Source organism: Pelodiscus sinensis, unplaced genomic scaffold, assembly GCF_049634645.1.
Source record: "Pelodiscus sinensis isolate JC-2024 unplaced genomic scaffold, ASM4963464v1 ctg107, whole genome shotgun sequence".
NCBI classification, from domain to species: domain Eukaryota; kingdom Metazoa; phylum Chordata; order Testudines; family Trionychidae; genus Pelodiscus; species Pelodiscus sinensis.
This window is the reverse complement of record NW_027465981.1, coordinates 76945-95464: the sequence shown is the minus strand read 5'-3', so window position 1 is coordinate 95464 and position 18520 is coordinate 76945. Positions and strand designations below refer to the sequence as shown.

At 58.2% G+C, this 18520-nt stretch overlaps 1 protein-coding gene across 2 annotated transcripts in view; it reads right to left on the bottom strand.

The window, feature by feature from the left end:
* LOC102455798 (dedicator of cytokinesis protein 2-like) overlaps positions 1-18520 on the bottom strand; it is a 336752-nt gene that overhangs the window by 247893 nt on the left and 70339 nt on the right. For both annotated transcript variants that reach the window (XM_075917669.1, XM_075917670.1), the window contains exon 12: positions 15611-15690. In XM_075917669.1, the coding sequence (XP_075773784.1) occupies positions 15611-15690 (80 nt within the window). The remainder of the gene's footprint in view (positions 1-15610; positions 15691-18520) is intronic.

Here is an 18520-nt window from a genome sequence, read left to right as displayed (position 1 = left end):
AGGCGCGTGCCAAGGAAATACATGCACCTATGTCCCTTCGTCTGCCCTCTGGCAAGGCGCATGCCAAGGAGATACATGCACCTATGTCCCTTTGTCTGCCCACTGGCAAGGCGCGTGCCAAGGAGATACATGCACCTATGTCCCTTTGTCTGCCCTCTGGCAAGGCGCGTGCCAAGGAGATACATGCACCTATGTCCCTTCGTCTGCCCTCTGGCAAGGCGCGTGCCAAGGAGATACATGCACCTATGTCCCTTCGTCTGCCCTCTGGCAAGGCGCGTGCCAAGGAGATACATGCACCTATGTCCCTTCGTCTGCCCTCTGGCAAGGCGCGTGCCAAGGAGATACATGCACCTATGTCCCTTCGTCTGCCCTCTGGCAAGGCGCGTGCCAAGGAGATACATGCACCTATGTCCCTTCGTCTGCCCTCTGGCAAGGCGCGTGCCAAGGAGATACATGCACCTATGTCCCTTCGTCTGCCCTCTGGCAAGGCGCGTGCCAAGGAGATACATGCACGTATGTCCTTTGTCTGCCCTCTGGCAAGGCGCGTGCCAAGGAGATACATGCACCTATGTCCCTTCGTCTGCCCTCTGGCAAGGCGCGTGCCAAGGAGATACATGCACCTATGTCCCTTCGTCTGCCCTCTGGCAAGGCGCGTGCCAAGGAAATACATGCACCTATGTCCCTTCGTCTGCCCTCTGGCAAGGTGCATGCCAAGGAGATACATGCACCTATGTCCCTTCGTCTGCCCTCTGGCAAGGTGCATGCCAAGGAGATACATGCACCTATGTCCCTTCGTCTGCCCTCTGGCAAGGCGCATGCCAAGGAGATACATGCACCTATGTCCCTTCGTCTGCCCTCTGGCAAGGTGCGTGCCAAGGAGATACATGCACCTATGTCCCTTCGTCTGCCCTCTGGCAAGGCGCGTGCCAAGGAGATACATGCACCTATGTCCCTTCGTCTGCCCTCTGGCAAGGCGCGTGCCAAGGAGATACATGCACCTATGTCCCTTCGTCTGCCCTCTGGCAAGGCGCGTGCCAAGGAGATACATGCACCTATGTCCCTTCGTCTGCCCTCTGGCAAGGCGCGTGCCAAGGAGATACATGCACCTATGTCCCTTCGTCTGCCCTCTGGCAAGGCGCGTGCCAAGGAGATACATGCACCTATGTCCCTTCGTCTGCCCTCTGGCAAGGCGCGTGCCAAGGAGATACATGCACCTATGTCCCTTCGTCTGCCCTCTGGCAAGGCGCGTGCCAAGGAGATACATGCACCTATGTCCCTTTGTCTGCCCACTGGCAAGGCGCGTGCCAAGGAGATACATGCACCTATGTCCCTTCGTCTGCCCTCTGGCAAGGCGCGTGCCAAGGAGATACATGCACCTATGTCCCTTCGTCTGCCCTCTGGCAAGGCGCGTGCCAAGGAGATACATGCACCTATGTCCCTTCGTCTGCCCTCTGGCAAGGCGCGTGCCAAGGAGATACATGCACCTATGTCCCTTCGTCTGCCCTCTGGCAAGGCGCGTGCCAAGGAGATACATGCACCTATGTCCCTTCGTCTGCCCTCTGGCAAGGCGCGTGCCAAGGAGATACATGCACCTATGTCCCTTTGTCTGCCCACTGGCAAGGCGCGTGCCAAGGAGATACATGCACCTATGTCCCTTCGTCTGCCCTCTGGCAAGGCGCGTGCCAAGGAGATACATGCACCTATGTCCCTTCGTCTGCCCTCTGGCAAGGCGCGTGCCAAGGAGATACATGCACCTATGTCCCTTCGTCTGCCCTCTGGCAAGGCGCGTGCCAAGGAGATACATGCACCTATGTCCCTTCGTCTGCCCTCTGGCAAGGCGCGTGCCAAGGAGATACATGCACCTATGTCCCTTCGTCTGCCCTCTGGCAAGGCGCGTGCCAAGGAGATACATGCACCTATGTCCCTTCGTCTGCCCTCTGGCAAGGCGCGTGCCAAGGAGATACATGCACCTATGTCCCTTCGTCTGCCCTCTGGCAAGGCGCGTGCCAAGGAGATACATGCACCTATGTCCCTTCGTCTGCCCACTGGCAAGGCGCGTGCCAAGGAGATACATGCACCTATGTCCCTTCGTCTGCCCTCTGGCAAGGCGCGTGCCAAGGAGATACATGCACCTATGTCCCTTCGTCTGCCCTCTGGCAAGGCGCGTGCCAAGGAGATACATGCACGTATGTCCTTTCGTCTGCCCTCTGGCAAGGCGCATGCCAAGGAGATACATGCACCTATGTCCTTTCGTCTGCCCTCTGGCAAGGCGCGTGCCAAGGAGATACATGCACCTATGTCCTTTCGTCTGCCCTCTGGCAAGGCGCGTGCCAAGGAGATACATGCACGTATGTCCTTTCGTCTGCCCACTGGCAAGGCGCGTGCCAAGGAGATACATGCACCTATGTCCCTTCGTCTGCCCTCTGGCAAGGCGCGTGCCAAGGAGATACATGCACCTATGTCCTTTCGTCTGCCCTCTGGCAAGGCGCGTGCCAAGGAGATACATGCACCTATGTCCTTTCGTCTGCCCTCTGGCAAGGCGCATGCCAAGGAGATACATGCACCTATGTCCCTTCGTCTGCCCTCTGGCAAGGCTCATGCCAAGGAGATACATGCACCTATGTCCTTTCGTCTGCCCACTGGCAAGGCGCGTGCCAAGGAGATACATGCACCTATGTCCTTTCGTCTGCCCTCTGGCAAGGCGCGTGCCAAGGAGATACATGCACCTATGTCCTTTCGTCTGCCCTCTGGCAAGGCGCGTGCCAAGGAGAAACATGCACCTATGTCCCTTTGTCTGCCCACTGGCAAGGCGCATGCCAAGGAGATACATGCACCTATGTCCCTTCGTCTGCCCTCTGGCAAGGCGCATGCCAAGGAGATACATGCACCTATGTCCCTTCGTCTGCCCACTGGCAAGGCGCGTGCCAAGGAGATACATGCACCTATGTCCCTTCGTCTGCCCTCTGGCAAGGCGCGTGCCAAGGAGATACATGCACCTATGTCCCTTCGTCTGCCCTCTGGCAAGGCGCATGCCAAGGAGATACATGCACCTATGTCCTTTCGTCTGCCCACTGGCAAGGCGCATGCCAAGGAGATACATGCACCTATGTCCCTTCGTCTGCCCTCTGGCAAGGCACGTGCCAAGGAGATACATGCACCTATGTCCCTTCGTCTGCCCTCTGGCAAGGCGCATGTATCACCTTGTGATGGGGCGCCGTTGCCCTGCACTGACAGCTGCGCCGCTACAATTCTCTGGGGAGAGCATCAGCTGGCGCACCGTCTCTGCTGCACATGCTCAGAGGCGGCTAGGAAGAACCTGAGGGTAGCTAGGGCCCTTGGGGAAGGACACCGGAGACCCAGACTAGAGGCAAGTGGGGCAAGGGAAGTCCCGGACATAACGGAAGATTGTGTGACAGGGTGCTTGCCCTGCACTAGCCCTTTAAGGGCAAAACCCCAGCCCCGAGCAGGAGCTGAGAGCAAAGCCCCAGCTGAGGCAGTTCTAGCTAATGAGGGCCCAGCTGGGAGCTATATAAAGGAGAGCAGTCTGCTGTTTAGAGGGAAGCAGGAGGCTTGGCAAGCAAGCAAGCTCCCAGGCTGTAGGGCCTGAAGCAAGGCCGAGGGCTGTGGTGAGGAAGCCATGGTAGGCAGGGGGAGCAGGTCAACACCACTCTGCCAGTGATGAGTGGCCATTTCAGACTGCAGTTTGTCCTGAGGCAGGGGTTAGATGAAGACTGGCAGGGGGTCACTGCGGCAAGGTGGGTACAAGGGAACTGAGAGCTCCCTGGGAGCAGAACAGGGTGCCCTGGGAAAGAGAGGACCCTGGGGTGTGAGCAGAGTAAACAACAACCCCCAGAAGGGGGGCTCAGACACTGGTGTGGACACTGCAGGAGGGTAGTGTCTGGAAGAGGATGCTGTGACCCAGGAGAAATGCAGCGAGACACCACCTGGAGAGAGAATCACAGAAAACTAGGATTGGAAGGGACCTTGAGAGGTCATTGAGTCCGGTCCCCTGCCCTTGTGTCCAGCGAGGCAAGAGAGCTAATTCCCAGGATGGCTGGCTGGAGGCGCCAGGGTGGTGAGCCTGCCCTGCAACACACCTCCTTGCCACCCAGCCTCTCTGACGCAAACCTGAGTGGTGCTGTGACTACTGCCCCCAGATCCAGCACCACTCTTTGAAATGTAGCCCACTGTCCTTCCACCATTTGGCTCAGCTGCACCTCTGTTTGACGGAGCAATGGTGGGGTCCAATTTGAGTGAATGGCAGAGACCCCATGCACCAAGTGAAGAACTGGGGCAGTGCTACATCTGGGTTGGGCCCATGAGAAGTCCTGCTCGATTCTTACACCACAAAGAGGCTTTCTCAAAGGCCTCTTTAAAAAAAAAAAAAAAAGTACTCTGCAAAGCACTCCATTCATTGCACTGGGCACTTCACCGTTGTGACTGATTCAGGTGGAAGGTGTTCAGCTAGTGCAGTGATGGGCAGCAGGAGACAACCCTCCGACAGACAGGTCACTCAGCAGTGGGAGGAGGAGGCATAAGTAGGGTTGCGAGGTGTCCGGTATTCTACCAGACAGTCTGGTTTTTGGACCCTCTGGCCAGTAAACAATCTCAGACAATACCGGACATGTGCAGTGTCTGTTTTTCTGGCTGGGTGCCAGATGGAAGCTGGGCAGGGCAGTGGCTGGGAGGTGGGGCGCGATCGGCGCTGGGAGTCTGCGGTAGGGTGCAAAGCATGGCGGGGGTAGGGCAGTGGCTGGGAGTCTGCGGTAGGGTGCAAAGCATGGCGGGGGTAGGGCAGTGGCTGGGAGGAGGGGCGCGATCGGTGCTGGGAGTCTGCGGTAGGGTGCAAAGCATGGCAGGGGTAGGGCAGTGGCTGGGAGGTTGGGCGCGATCGGCGCTGGGAGTCTGCGGTAGGGTGCAAAGCATGGCGGGGGTAGGGCAGTGGCTGGGAGTCTGCGGTAGGGTGCAAAGCATGGCGGGGGTAGGGCAGTGGCTGGGAGGAGGGGCGCGATCGGCGCTGGGAGTCTGCGGTAGGGTGCAAAGCATGGTGGGGGTAGGGCAGTGGCTGGGAGTCTGCGGTAGGGTGCAAAGCATGGCGGGGGTAGGGCAGTGGCTGGGAGTCTGCGGTAGGGTGCAAAGCATGGCGGGGGTAGGGCAGTGGCTGGGAGGTGGGGCGCGATCGGCGCTGGGAGTCTGCGGTAGGGTGCAAAGCATGGCGGGGGTAGGGCAGTGGCTGGGAGTCTGCGGTAGGGTGCAAAGCATGGCGGGGGTAGGGCAGTGGCTGGGAGTCTGCGGTAGGGTGCAAAGCATGGCGGGGGTAGGGCAGTGGCTGGGAGGTGGGGCGCGATCGGCGCTGGGAGTCTGCGGTAGGGTGCAAAGCATGGCGGGGGTAGGGCAGTGGCTGGGAGTCTGCGGTAGGGTGCAAAGCATGGCGGGGGTAGGGCAGTGGCTGGGAGTCTGGGGTAGGGTGCAAAGCATGGTGGGGGTAGGGCAGTGGCTGGGAGTCTGCGGTAGGGTGCAAAGCATGGCGGGGGTAGGGAAGTGGCTGGGAGTCTGCGGTAGGGTGCAAAGCATGGCGGGGGTAGGGCAGTGGCTGGGAGTCTGCGGTAGGGTGCAAAGCATGGCGGGGGTAGGGCAGTGGCTGGGAGGAGGGGCGCGATCGGCGCTGGGAGTCTGCGGTAGGGTGCAAAGCATCGCGGGGGTAGGGCAGTGGCTGGGTGGGGTGCGATCGGCGCTGGGAGTCTGCGGTAGGGTGCAAAGCATGGCGGGGGTAGGGCAGTGGCTGGGAGTCTGGGGTAGGGTGCAAAGCATGGCGGGGGCAGGGCAGTGGCTGGGAGTCTGCGGTAGGGTGCAAAGCATGGCGGGGGTAGGGAAGTGGCTGGGAGTCTGCGGTAGGGTGCAAAGCATGGCGGGGGTAGGGCAGTGGCTGGGAGTCTGGGGTAGGGTGCAAAGCATGGCGGGGGTAGGGCAGTGGCTGGGAGTCTGCGGTAGGGTGCAAAGCATGGCGGGGGTAGGGCAGTGGCTGGGAGGAGGGGCGCGATCGGCGCTGGGAGTCTGCGGTAGGGTGCAAAGCATGGTGGGGGTAGGGCAGTGGCTGGGAGTCTGTGGTAGGGTGCAAAGCATGGTGGGGGCAGGGCAGTGGCTGGGAGTCTGCGGTAGGGTGCAAAGCATGGCGGGGGTAGGGCAGTGGCTGGGAGTCTGTGGTAGGGTGCAAAGCATGGCGGGGGGAGGGCAGTGGCTGGGAGTCTGCGGTAGGGTGCAAAGCATGGCGGGGGTAGGGCAGTGGCTGGGAGTCTGTGGTAGGGTGCAAAGCATGGCGGGGGCAGGGCAGTGGCTGGGAGTCTGTGGTAGGGTGCAAAGCATGGCGGGGGCAGGGCAGTGGCTGGGAGTCTGTGGTAGGGTGCAAAGCATGGCGGGGGCAGGGCAGTGGCTGGGAGTTTGCGGTAGGGTGCAAAGCATGGTGGGGGTAGGGCAGTGGCTGGGAGTCTGTGGTAGGGTGCAAAGCATGGCGGGGGCAGGGCAGTGGCTGGGAGTCTGCGGTAGGGTGCAAAGCATGGCGGGGGCAGGGCAGTGGCTGGGAGTCTGCGGTAGGGTGCAAAGCATGGCGGGGGTAGGGCAGTGGCTGGGAGTCTGCGGTAGGGTGCAAAGCATGGCGGGGGCAGGGCAGTGGCTGGGAGTCTGCGGTAGGGTGCAAAGCATGGCGGGGGCAGGGCAGTGGCTGGGAGTCTGCGGTAGGGTGCAAAGCATGGCGGGGGCAGGGCAGTGGCTGGGAGTCTGCGGTAGGGTGCAAAGCATGGCGGGGGCAGGGCAGTGGCTGGGAGTCTGCGGTAGGGTGCAAAGCATGGCGGGGGTAGGGCAGTGGCTGGGAGTCTGCGGTAGGGTGCAAAGCATGGCGGGGGCAGGGCAGTGGCTGGGAGTGTGACGGCGCGTTGGGGGTTCCCCGTCTCCTGCACCCCGAAATGGCACAAACAGACTGCACCAGCCAGTGGAATTGAGGGTGGTTTATTGCTCCTCCAGCACAGCGCAGCACAGATGTAATCTGGTTACAGGAACTGGGCTAGGATGCCTCAGGCCCCCTTGAGATGGGGGAGACTGGGCCCCTAAACTCCAGCCCCTTCCCCTAGGCTCTCCTCCATGCCCTCCGACAGCCAGCAACCAACTCCCCAACTTCCAGCCCTGCCCCCCAGCCAAGGCAGCATTCCACCTTCCTTTGTTCCTCTCCATGGGGGGTGTCTGGCCACTGGTTTGCATAGTGACTCATCCTGTTTTGCTGGGTCGTGGTACCCACGGCAGCCAGTGGGGGTTCCCCCAGAGCCAGCAGCATAGAAACCAGCCAGGTACCCCCACTACGTCACAGTTCTCCCCCCTCCGAGAGCGAACTGAGCAGGGTCACTCCGCTCGTGACCTAGGGAAGTTCGGGTCCTCTGCGTGGGAACCCGCCCCGGGGACATGGGTGCTCCCCTTGACTCGGGCCGGCCGTGGCGAGGCCCCACATGAATTGGCTTCCCTCTGTCCACTCGCCGCCCCGCTCCAGGGCGACTGGCACAGGCCTGTCCTCGGGGGTCACACCCACCCTTCCGCTGGCCTTGATCTCTGGCCAGGGTCTCTCGGGCCGGGGCCATGAGCCCAGTGAGCCTTCTCTGGACAGCCAGGGCGGCTTCCATCCCCGATGCTCCATCCAGGGAGGTCTTCCCCTCCCATAGCTCTCTCAGCGAGCCCAGAGGGTCTATCTGGGGTAGAGCCCCCCAAGCCGCTTTCCTCCTGTCTTGGGCCTTCCCGCCCCTCTGGCAGGAGTCACAGGACCGGCAGTACCGCTGCACGGCTGTAAAGATTCCCGGCCAATAGAAGTGCTGGAGCAGCCTCAGCCGGGTGCTCCGGATCCCCCGGTGGCCCCCAACGGGGACATCGTGGGCCAAATACAGCAGCTTGAGGCGATACTTTCGGGGGACGACCAGCTGCCGCTCTACCCTCCATGCCCTCGCCTTCCTGGGGGGGAGCCACTCACGGAACAGGAGCCCACGCTCCCGCAGGAATCTCTCCTGGCCACCTCTCCCCCGGGGCTGAGCTGCATGGAGGCCAGCCTGGTCCCTCAGCCTCTGCAAGGAGGGGTCTGCCTGCACCTCAGCCTGGAATTCAGCTGCTGAGGCAGGGATCGGGACCTGTCCCCCACCTCTGCCTAGGTCCGGAGTCCCAGCCTGGCTGGACCCCGTGTCCACTGGGATGGGACCCTGAGGACGCTGCCCGGAGTCCTTCCCTGGACCCACGTTGTCAGCCCCCCGCTGGCTCTGGCTCCAGGTAGTGACTAGAGCCCGCTGGGATTCATGGGGCCACTCCTCTAGGTCATTCCCCATCAGCACCTCGGTGGGCAAGTGCGGGTGCACCCCCACTTCCTTGAGGCCTTCCTTCGCCCCCCATTTCAGATGCACCCTGGCTACAGGCACCTTAAACGGGGACCCGTCTATGCCCTTCAGGGTCAGCTGGGTGTGGGGTAGTATCCGCTCTGGAGCCACTATGTCGGATCGGGCCAGAGTCACCTCCGCCCCCGTGTCCCAGAAGCCCGTCACCTTCCTACCATCCACTTCCAGGGGTATGAGGCACTCGCTCCGCAGGGGCCGTCCTGCCCCCACCCGGTACACGGAGAAATCCGCCTCCTGAGAATCAGACCTCCCAGGGGAGGTGCACTGAGCATCCTTCCCCTCTCTCTGAGCTGAGGTTTGCCTGCCAGCCCCTGCCTCTGGGGCAGCCTGCCCTTCCTCCCGCCCCAGCCAGTTAACCCTGGAAAGTCCCCGGTCCTGGGACCTGGTGCACTGAGCCCTCTTGTGGCCTTTTTGCCCACAGCGCTGGCAAGTTAGGCTTTGGGCTGTCTCTGTCCAGGCCCTGGCTGGTTCTCTGGGGCGCAGACGACCTGTTCCTTGGTCTCGCCCCGTAGTTGACTCCCTCCGTCGCTCAGCCGAGATCCGGTCTCTGCGCGGTTCCCTTTCTCTCCGGGACTCCCGTTCACACCCGGACCGGCTCTCCGTGAACTCATCCGCCAGTCTCCCGGCCTCCTGGGGGTTCTCTGGTCTCCGGTCCTTGAGCCACAGCCTCAGTTTGGGTGGGCACGCTTCATAGAACTGCTCCATCATGACCAGCTTGAGCAGCTCCTCTGCGGTCTGGGCTCCGACTCCAGACACCCACTTGCGGCAGTATTGCGCCAGGCGGGAGACCAGATCCACATAGGTCTCCCGTGGCCCTTTCTGTACCCCCCGGAACTTCTTCCTGTACATCTCGGGGGTCAGCCCGAACTTGTGCAGCAGGGCCTCCTTGACTCGGTTGTAATCCCCGGGCTGTAGGTCCTCCAGCTGACTGAGCACTCCGGCCGCCTCCTGGCTCAGTGCGGGGATGAGCTCCTGCAGCCAGTCAGCTGGGGGAACCCGTTGCAGTCCACAGGCCCTCTCAAAGGCACTGAGGAACCCGTCTATGTCACCCATGTCCTTCAATTGGGCCACCACGGGCCTCTCCAAGCATCTGGCAGTCCTGGGACCCTGGGGCCCATCTGCACTTGGCGCAGCCGGTGCCCCGCCGGTTCTCCGCTCTGCCATGGCCAGCTCATGCTGTCGCTGCCTCTCTCGATCTTGGCGCTCCTTCTCTCGGTCCTGGCGGTCCCTCTCTCAGTCCTCTACTTCCAATTCCTTGATCCGCAGCTGGATCTCCAGCCGCCGCAGCTCTGCTTGGCTGGCCCCTGCCCTAGATGGGCTGCAGCTTGCAGGCCTCCTGGGGGAAGCTGTCTCATCTCTCCTGTGGGTTCCAGCGCTCCTCCCCCTCTCTGAGCCTGACACACTCTCAGGGGGGGTCTGGCTGCTTCCCCTGGGGACAAGATCCTGGCCCTGTGGCTGGTCGTTCTCTTCTAGCTGAGCAATCAGCTGGGCCTTGGTTGCTTTCCGCACAGGCAAGCCCCTCTCTCTGCACAGCCCCACCAGCTCTGCCTTCAAGAGTCGGGCGTAGGCCATCTGCCCGCTGGTCCCCTTGGTGCAGACTCACCAGTCTAGTGCTGCAGCGCCCCACGATTCCCAGGAACCGCTTCGCTCTGTCTCCAGCACGCCTGGCTCCAGGGCTCTTGCTTCTACTGCGCCTTGTCGCTTGCCGCTGGGAGCTTCATCCACGGGGTGCAGTGCATCCCGCTCCTGACACCAGTGTGACGGCGCGTTGGGGGTTCCCCGTCTCCTGCACCCCGAAATGGCACAAACAGACTGCACCAGCCAGTGGAATTGAGGGTGGTTTATTGCTCCTCCAGCACAGCGCAGCACAGATGTAATCTGGTTACAGGAACTGGGCTAGGATGCCTCAGGCCCCCTTGAGATGGGGGAGACTGGGCCCCTAAACTCCAGCCCCTTCCCCTAGGCTCTCCTCCATGCCCTCCGACAGCCAGCAACCAACTCCCCAACTTCCAGCCCTCCCCCCCAGCCAAGGCAGCATTCCACCTTCCTTTGTTCCTCTCCATGGGGGGTGTCTGGCCACTGGTTTGCATAGTGACTCATCCTGTTTTGCTGGGTCGTGGTACCCACGGCAGCCAGTGGGGGTTCCCCCAGAGCCAGCAGCATAGAAACCGGCCAGGTACCCCCACTACGTCACAGTGAGTCTGCGGTAGGGTGCAAAGCATGGCGGGGGCAGGGCAGTGGCTGGGAGTCTGCGGTAGGGTGCAAAGCATGGCGGGGGCAGGGCAGTGGCTGGGAGTCTGCGGTAGGGTGCAAAGCATGGCGGGGGCAGGGCAGTGGCTGGGAGTCTGTGGTAGGGTGCAAAGCATGGCGGGGGTAGGGCAGTGGCTGGGAGTCTGTGGTAGGGTGCAAAGCATGGTGGGGGTAGGGCAGTGGCTGGGAGTCTGTGGTAGGGTGCAAAGCATGGCGGGGGTAGGGCAGTGGCTGGGAGTCTGTGGTAGGGTGCAAAGCATGGCGGGGGTAGGGCAGTGGCTGGGAGTCTGCGGTAGGGTGCAAAGCATGGCGGGGGTAGGGCAGTGGCTGGGAGGAGGGGCGCGATCGGCGCTGGGAGTCTGCGGTAGGGTGCAAAGCATCGCGGGGGTAGGGCAGTGGCTGGGTGGGGTGCGATCGGCGCTGGGAGTCTGGGGTAGGGTGCAAAGCATGGCGGGGGTAGGGCAGTGGCTGGGAGTCTGGGGTAGGGTGCAAAGCATGGCGGGGGTAGGGCAGTGGCTGGGAGTCTGCGGTAGGGTGCAAAGCATGGCGGGGGTAGGGCAGTGGCTGGGAGTCTGGGGTAGGGTGCAAAGCATGGCGGGGGTAGGGCAGTGGCTGGGAGTCTGCGGTAGGGTGCAAAGCATGGCGGGGGTAGGGCAGTGGCTGGGAGGAGGGGCGCGATCGGCGCTGGGAGTCTGCGGTAGGGTGCAAAGCATGGTGGGGGTAGGGCAGTGGCTGGGAGTCTGTGGTAGGGTGCAAAGCATGGTGGGGGTAGGGCACTGGCTGGGAGTCTGCGGTAGGGTGCAAAGCATGGCGGGGGTAGGGCAGTGGCTGGGAGTCTGTGGTAGGGTGCAAAGCATGGCGGGGGTAGGGCACTGGCTGGGAGTCTGCGGTAGGGTACAAAGCATGGCGGGGGTAGGGCAGTGGCTGGGAGTCTGCGGTAGGGTGCAAAGCATGGCGGGGGCAGGGCAGTGGCTGGGAGTCTGCGGTAGGGTGCAAAGCATGGCGGGGGCAGGGCAGTGGCTGGGAGTCTGCGGTAGGGTGCAAAGCATGGCGGGGGCAGGGCAGTGGCTGGGAGTCTGCGGTAGGGTGCAAAGCATGGCGGGGGCAGGGCAGTGGCTGGGAGTCTGCGGTAGGGTGCAAAGCATGGCGGGGGTAGGGCAGTGGCTGGGAGTCTGTGGTAGGGTGCAAAGCATGGCGGGGGCAGGGCAGTGGCTGGGAGTCTGTGGTAGGGTGCAAAGCATGGCGGGGGCAGGGCAGTGGCTGGGAGTCTGCGGTAGGGTGCAAAGCATGGCGGGGGCAGGGCAGTGGCTGGGAGTCTGCGGTAGGGTGCAAAGCATGGCGGGGGCAGGGCAGTGGCTGGGAGTCTGCGGTAGGGTGCAAAGCATGGCGGGGGTAGGGCACTGGCTGGGAGTCTGCGGTAGGGTGCAAAGCATGGCGGGGGTAGGGCAGTGGCTGGGAGTCTGCGGTAGGGTGCAAAGCATGGCGGGGGCAGGGCAGTGGCTGGGAGTCTGCGGTAGGGTGCAAAGCATGGCGGGGGTAGGGCAGTGGCTGGGAGTCTGCGGTAGGGTGCAAAGCATGGCGGGGGCAGGGCAGTGGCTGGGAGTCTGCGGTAGGGTGCAAAGCATGGCGGGGGCAGGGCAGTGGCTGGGAGTCTGCGGTAGGGTGCAAAGCATGGCGGGGGCAGGGCAGTGGCTGGGAGTCTGCGGTAGGGTGCAAAGCATGGCGGGGGCAGGGCAGTGGCTGGGAGTCTGCGGTAGGGTGCAAAGCATGGTGGGGGCAGGGCAGTGGCTGGGAGTCTGCGGTAGGGTGCAAAGCATGGCGGGGGCAGGGCAGTGGCTGGGAGTCTGTGGTAGGGTGCAAAGCATGGCGGGGGCAGGGCAGTGGCTGGGAGTCTGCGGTAGGGTGCAAAGCATGGCGGGGGCAGGGCAGTGGCTGGGAGTCTGTGGTAGGGTGCAAAGCATGGCGGGGGTAGGGCAGTGGCTGGGAGTCTGTGGTAGGGTGCAAAGCATGGTGGGGGTAGGGCAGTGGCTGGGAGTCTGTGGTAGGGTGCAAAGCATGGCGGGGGCAGGGCAGTGGCTGGGAGTCTGCGGTAGGGTGCAAAGCATGGCGGGGGTAGGGCAGTGGCTGGGAGTCTGCGGAAGGGTGCAAAGCATGGCGGGGGTAGGGCAGTGGCTGGGAGTCTGCGGTAGGGTGCAAAGCATGGCGGGGGCAGGGCAGTGGCTGGGAGTCTGCGGTAGGGTGCAAAGCATGGCGGGGGCAGGGCAGTGGCTGGGAGTCTGCGGTAGGGTGCAAAGCATGGCGGGGGCAGGGCAGTGGCTGGGAGTCTGCGGTAGGGTGCAAAGCATGGCGGGGGCAGGGCAGTGGCTGGGAGTCTGTGGTAGGGTGCAAAGCATGGCGGGGGCAGGGCAGTGGCTGGGAGTCTGTGGTAGGGTGCAAAGCATGGCGGGGGCAGGGCAGTGGCTGGGAGGGGCGCTGGGACCCTCAGCTGATTGCGTCTGAGGAGTGGTGGTGCGTTGGGGAGGGGAGAAGCCCCATCCCTGCTCCTGAGCGCTGTTCAAGCGCCTTGCAGTGCCATAGTCCAGTAGAGAAGCCCACAGGCACTTTGTGGTTGTGTTAGGTGCCTTCCATGGGCTCTCAGCCAAAACTGACTGGGGTGGAATTTCTGCTTCTTCCCACTGGGACACCCAAAGACCTGGCTATGGGGGAGTCATAGAATCAAAGAATCATAGAATAATAGGACTAGAAGGGACCTCGAGAGGTCATCGAGTCCAGCCCCCCGCCCTCAAGGCAGGACCAAGCTCCGTCTACACCATCCCTGACAGATGTCTATGTAACCTGTTCTTAAATATCTCCGGAGAGGGAGATTCCACCACCTCCCTTGGCAATTTATTCCAATATTTGACCACCCTGACAGTTAGGAATTTTTTCCTAATGTCCAATCTAAACCTCCCCTGCTGCACTTTAAGCCCATTACTCCTTGTCCTGTCCTCAGAAACCAAGAGGAACAAATTTTCTCCTTCCTCCTTGTGACACCCTTTTAGATATTTGAAAACCGCTATCATGTCCTCCCTTAATCTTCTTTTTTCCAAACTAAACAAGCCCAGTTCATGAAGCCTGGCTTCATAGGTCATGTTCTCTAAACCTTTAATCATTCTTGTCGCTCTTCTCTGTACCCTTTCCAATTTCTCCACATCTTTCTTGAAATGTGGCTCCCAGAACTGGACACAGTACTCCAGCTGAGGCCTAACTAGTGCAGAATAGAGCGGCAGAATGACTTCACGAGTTTTGCTTACAACACACCTGTTGATACAACCTAGAATCATATTTGCTTTTTTTGCAACAGCATCACACTGTTGACTCATATTCAACTTGTGGTCCACTATGACCCCTAGATCCCTTTCCGCCATGCTCCTTCCTAGACAGTCGCTTCCCATCTTGTATGTATGGAACTGATTGTTCCTTCCTAAGTGGAGCACTTTGCATTTCTCTTTATTAAACCTCATCCTGTTTACCTCTGACCATTTCTCTAACTTGCTAAGGTCATTTTGAATTATGTCCCTATCCTCCAAAGAAGTTGCAACCCCACCCAGTTTGGTATCATCTGCAAACTTAATAAGCGTACTCTCTATCCCAATATCTACATCATTGATGAAGATATTGAACAGTACGGGTCCCAAAACAGACCCTTGAGGAACTCCACTTGTTATCCCTTTCCAGCAGGATTTAGAACCGTTAACAACAACTCTCTGACTACGGTTATCCAGCCAATTATGTACCCACCTTATCATGGCCCTATCTAAGTTATATTTGCCTAGTTTATCGATAAGAATATCATGCGAGACCGTATCAAATGCCTTACTAAAGTCTAGGTATATGACATCCACCGCTTCTCCCTTATCCACAAGGCTCGTTATCTTATCAAAGAAAGCTATCAGATTAGTTTGGCATGACTTGTTCTTCACAAACCCATGCTGGCTATTCCCTATCACTTTATTACCTTCCAAGTGTTTGCATAGGATTTCCTTAATTACCTGCTCCATTATCTTCCCTGGGACAGACGTTAAACTGACCGGTCTGTAGTTTCCTGGGTTGTTCTTATTCCCCTTTTTATAGATGGGCACAATATTTGCCCTTTTCCAGTCTTCTGGAATCTCCCCTGTCTGCCATGATTTTTCAAAGATCATAGCTAAAGGCTCAGATACCTCCTCTATCAGCTCCTTGAGTATCCTGGGATGCATTTCATCAGGACCTGGTGACTTGCTGACATCTAACTTTCCTAAGTGATTTTTAACTTGTTCTTTGTGTATCCTATCTTCTAAACTTACCCTCTCACTGCTTGTATTCACTACGTTAGGCACACCTCCAGACTTCTCGGTGAAGACCGAAACAAAGAAGTCATTGAGCATCTCCACCATTTCCAAGTTTCCTGTTACTGCTTCTCCCTCCTCACTAAGCAGTGGGCCTACCCTGTCCTTGGTCTTCCTCTTGCTTTTAATGTATTTATAAAAGGTCTTCTTGTTTCCCTTTATGCCTGTAGCTAGTTTGATCTCATTTTGTGCCTTTGCCTTTCTAATCTTGCCCCTGCATTCCCGTGTTGCTTGCCTATATTCATCCTTTGTTAGTTGTCACCTTCCTGCCCATGGTTGTGTGTGTTCCTGTCCCCCCCTTCCCCCGTCCTACACCCCCACCCCGTCCTACCATTGTATTTTCCCGGGGTCTGCCCCTCTCTGCTTTGGGTAGCAGGCTCTGCTGCCTCCCCCTTGTTCCCAGCTTGGTGACTCTTGGTAGTAGCCACACAGGATGTGTGTTTGGTGTGGGTGGGTTTTTTTGGTTTTTTTTGTTTTGTTTTTGGGTTTTTGCTTTTTTGCTCGACACATTTTTAGCCCATGTGTTTGGTATTTTTTCGGGAGTCCATCTGGCAACCCGAAGCATAAGGCCCTTACCTTGTCCTTTGTGGTTGATCTCCTTCCCCTCCACTGCCTTCTTCACCAGGTTATGAAGGAAATCATTCTCAGCTGTTACCCTAAAACACAACAGAAGCACATGGGGAAGGGAGGTGGGCCTCATTTCCTTCCAGCTAGGGAGGAGTATGTGGGGAATCCCATACTCTCCCCCCACAGAAAGGGATTTGGGAACAGGAGCATGTGAACTTGTACAGTAAGTGGCTCTGTGAGCTATTGTGGTGCACATGAATCTTCCACTCTAGGGCTGTGTCTACACTGGCATGATTTTCCGGAAATGCTTTTAACGGAAAACTTTTCCGTTAAAAGCATTTTCGCGACAGAGCATCTAGATTGGCATGGACGCTTTTCCGCAAAAGCACTTTTTGCGGAAAAGCGTCCATGCCAATCTAGACAAACTCTTCCGCAAAAAAGCCCCAATCGCTATTTTCGTGATCGGGGCTTTTTTGCGGAAAACAAATCTGAGCTGTCTACACTGGCCCTTTTGCGCAAAAGCTTTGCACAAAAGAGACTTTTGCCTGAACGGGAGCAGCATAGTATTTCCGCAAGAAGCACTGATTTCTTACAGTAGGAAGTCAGTGCTGTTGCAGAAATTCAAGTGACAGGTGTAGACAGCTGGCAAGTTTTTCCGGAAAAGCGGCTGATTTTCCGGAAAAACTGGCGAGTCTAGACACAGCCTGGGGGGGGGGTATGCACTCAAGTCAGAGATTTCTGACCAGCACCCGTTCTGGTCACACATGCACCCAGATTGTTCTCCTGCCTCCAATAAGAGGCATAAGGAGCAGGGCTGCCCTGGTCCCCTCTGTCACGTTACTGGATTTTAAGGGGAGCAGCCAGATCACTGCTGCACCCATGGGGGGGGTATTTGCCCCAAAGTGTATACAAAGGGGGCCATGTCACATGAAAGCTTCTGTTCTACTGATTCTGTGTGTGCTATTCGTGTACTTGTGTAATATCTGTGTGGGGGGTTATAAACATGCACTCTGGGTGGATGCTGGACCATTCTCTCTGGCTGAGCAATGGGCAAGGAATGCTCCGCCAATGGCTATGCTAGTTAGCAAGGGGACAATGAGGCTCTAGGTGCCAATTCACCCCTCAGGAATGTGACTGATGCCTGCAGACCAGCCAGAACAATGATTGCTGACTTTGGACACAAGGATAGGTCAGTGGACCATGTGACCTGCAGTAACCTGCTCTGGCCAGGAGAGGTCTATAAGTGCCATGTGGCACCCTCCATCTGGTCTTGAGTTCAACTACTGATCCCAGATGCAACCTTGCAGGGAACAACGAGCGGGAAAGAACTGTGGACCCATCCTGACATAGAATGTACACCAGAGACTTTTAAGCCAGCAGTTATAACATCTCTGCTATGAGCCTGCATCGAATCTCCCGGTTCTCGATGCATGTAATGTATGATCCCTTAACTACCTTACTCTCGTGCTTTTCTTTCTTTTAGTAATAAACATTTAGATTGTAGATTCTAAAGGACTGGCTCAGCGTGATTTGTGGGTAAGATCCAGAGTGTAAATTGATCGGGACCTGTGGTTGGTTTCTTGGGACCAGAAGAACCCATTCAGGGTAGGTGAGATTGGGCTCTATAACCCCTCACCTGGGTGTTAGGCCTGGGGCTGACTGTGGCACTGGAAGAGCTGGGGTATCAGAGGGGTTTTGCTCGTGAGGCTTCTGGCTGGCCAGATTGGAAGCTGGAGCGCTCGGTGTGACTGGCTCGTGGCCTATTTGGGAAGGTCTCCAGTCTGGGGCTGTAAGGAGCCCCGAGTTTGAGCAATTTGTCCTGAGCGGATGCCCTCAGCCTTTTATGGACCTAACCTCCATGAAATTATCTAGCTTCTCTTTAAACTCTGTTCTAGTCCTAGCCTTCACAGCCTCCTCTGGCAAGGAGTTCCACAGGTTGACTACACGCTGTGTGAAGAAGAACTTTCTTTTATTAGTTTTAAACCTGCTACCCATTAATTTCATTTGGTGTCCTCTGGTCCTTATATTATGGGAACAAGTAAATAACTTTTCTTTATTCACCCTCTCCACACCACTCAGCTATGTCTACACTCGCGGCTTCTTGCGTAAGTACAGCCATTCTTGCACAAGAATCCAGAGCATCCAGACTGATTGCCTGCTCTTGCGCAAGGAAATTTACAGTATGGCATGGCAAGAGGGCTCCTTGCGCAAGAGCTATGCTCTTTAACAGGTGTAAGCCCTCTTACGCAGGAGCTCTTGCACAAGAGGGCACTGTGGACACTCAGCAGGGATTTCTTGCGCAAGAAAGCCTTATGGCTAAAATGGCCGTCAGAGCTTTCTTGCACAAGAGAGCGTCCATGGATGCTTGTGCACAAAAGCACATGCTCTTGTACAAAAGCACAGCTCCCACATGGCAGTGTGGACGTTTTCTTGCGCAAGACTTCTTACACAAGAACCCTTGCACAACATTTTCTTGTGCAAGAAGCTGCCAGTGTGTACATAGTCCTCATGATTTTATATACTTTTATCATATCCCCCCTCAGTCTCCTCTTTTCCAAACTGAAAAGTTCCACTCGCTTTAACCTCTCCTCATAGGGAACCCATTCCAAACCCCTAATCATTTTAGTTGCCCTTTTCTAATGCCAAAATATCTTCTCTTTTTTTTTTTCTGAGCTGAGGAGACCACATCTGTACGCAGTATTCAAGATGTGGGCATACAATAGTTTTATACAGGGGCAGTAAGATATTCTGTTTTATATTCTACCCCTTTTAAATAATTCATAAGAGTGGCCGTACTGGGTCAGACCAAAGGTCCATCTAGCCCAGAAGCCTGTCTGCCGACTGGCCGGCACCAGGTGCCCCGGAGGGGGTGGACCGAAGACAATGATCAAGCAATTTGTCTCGTGCCATCCATCTCCA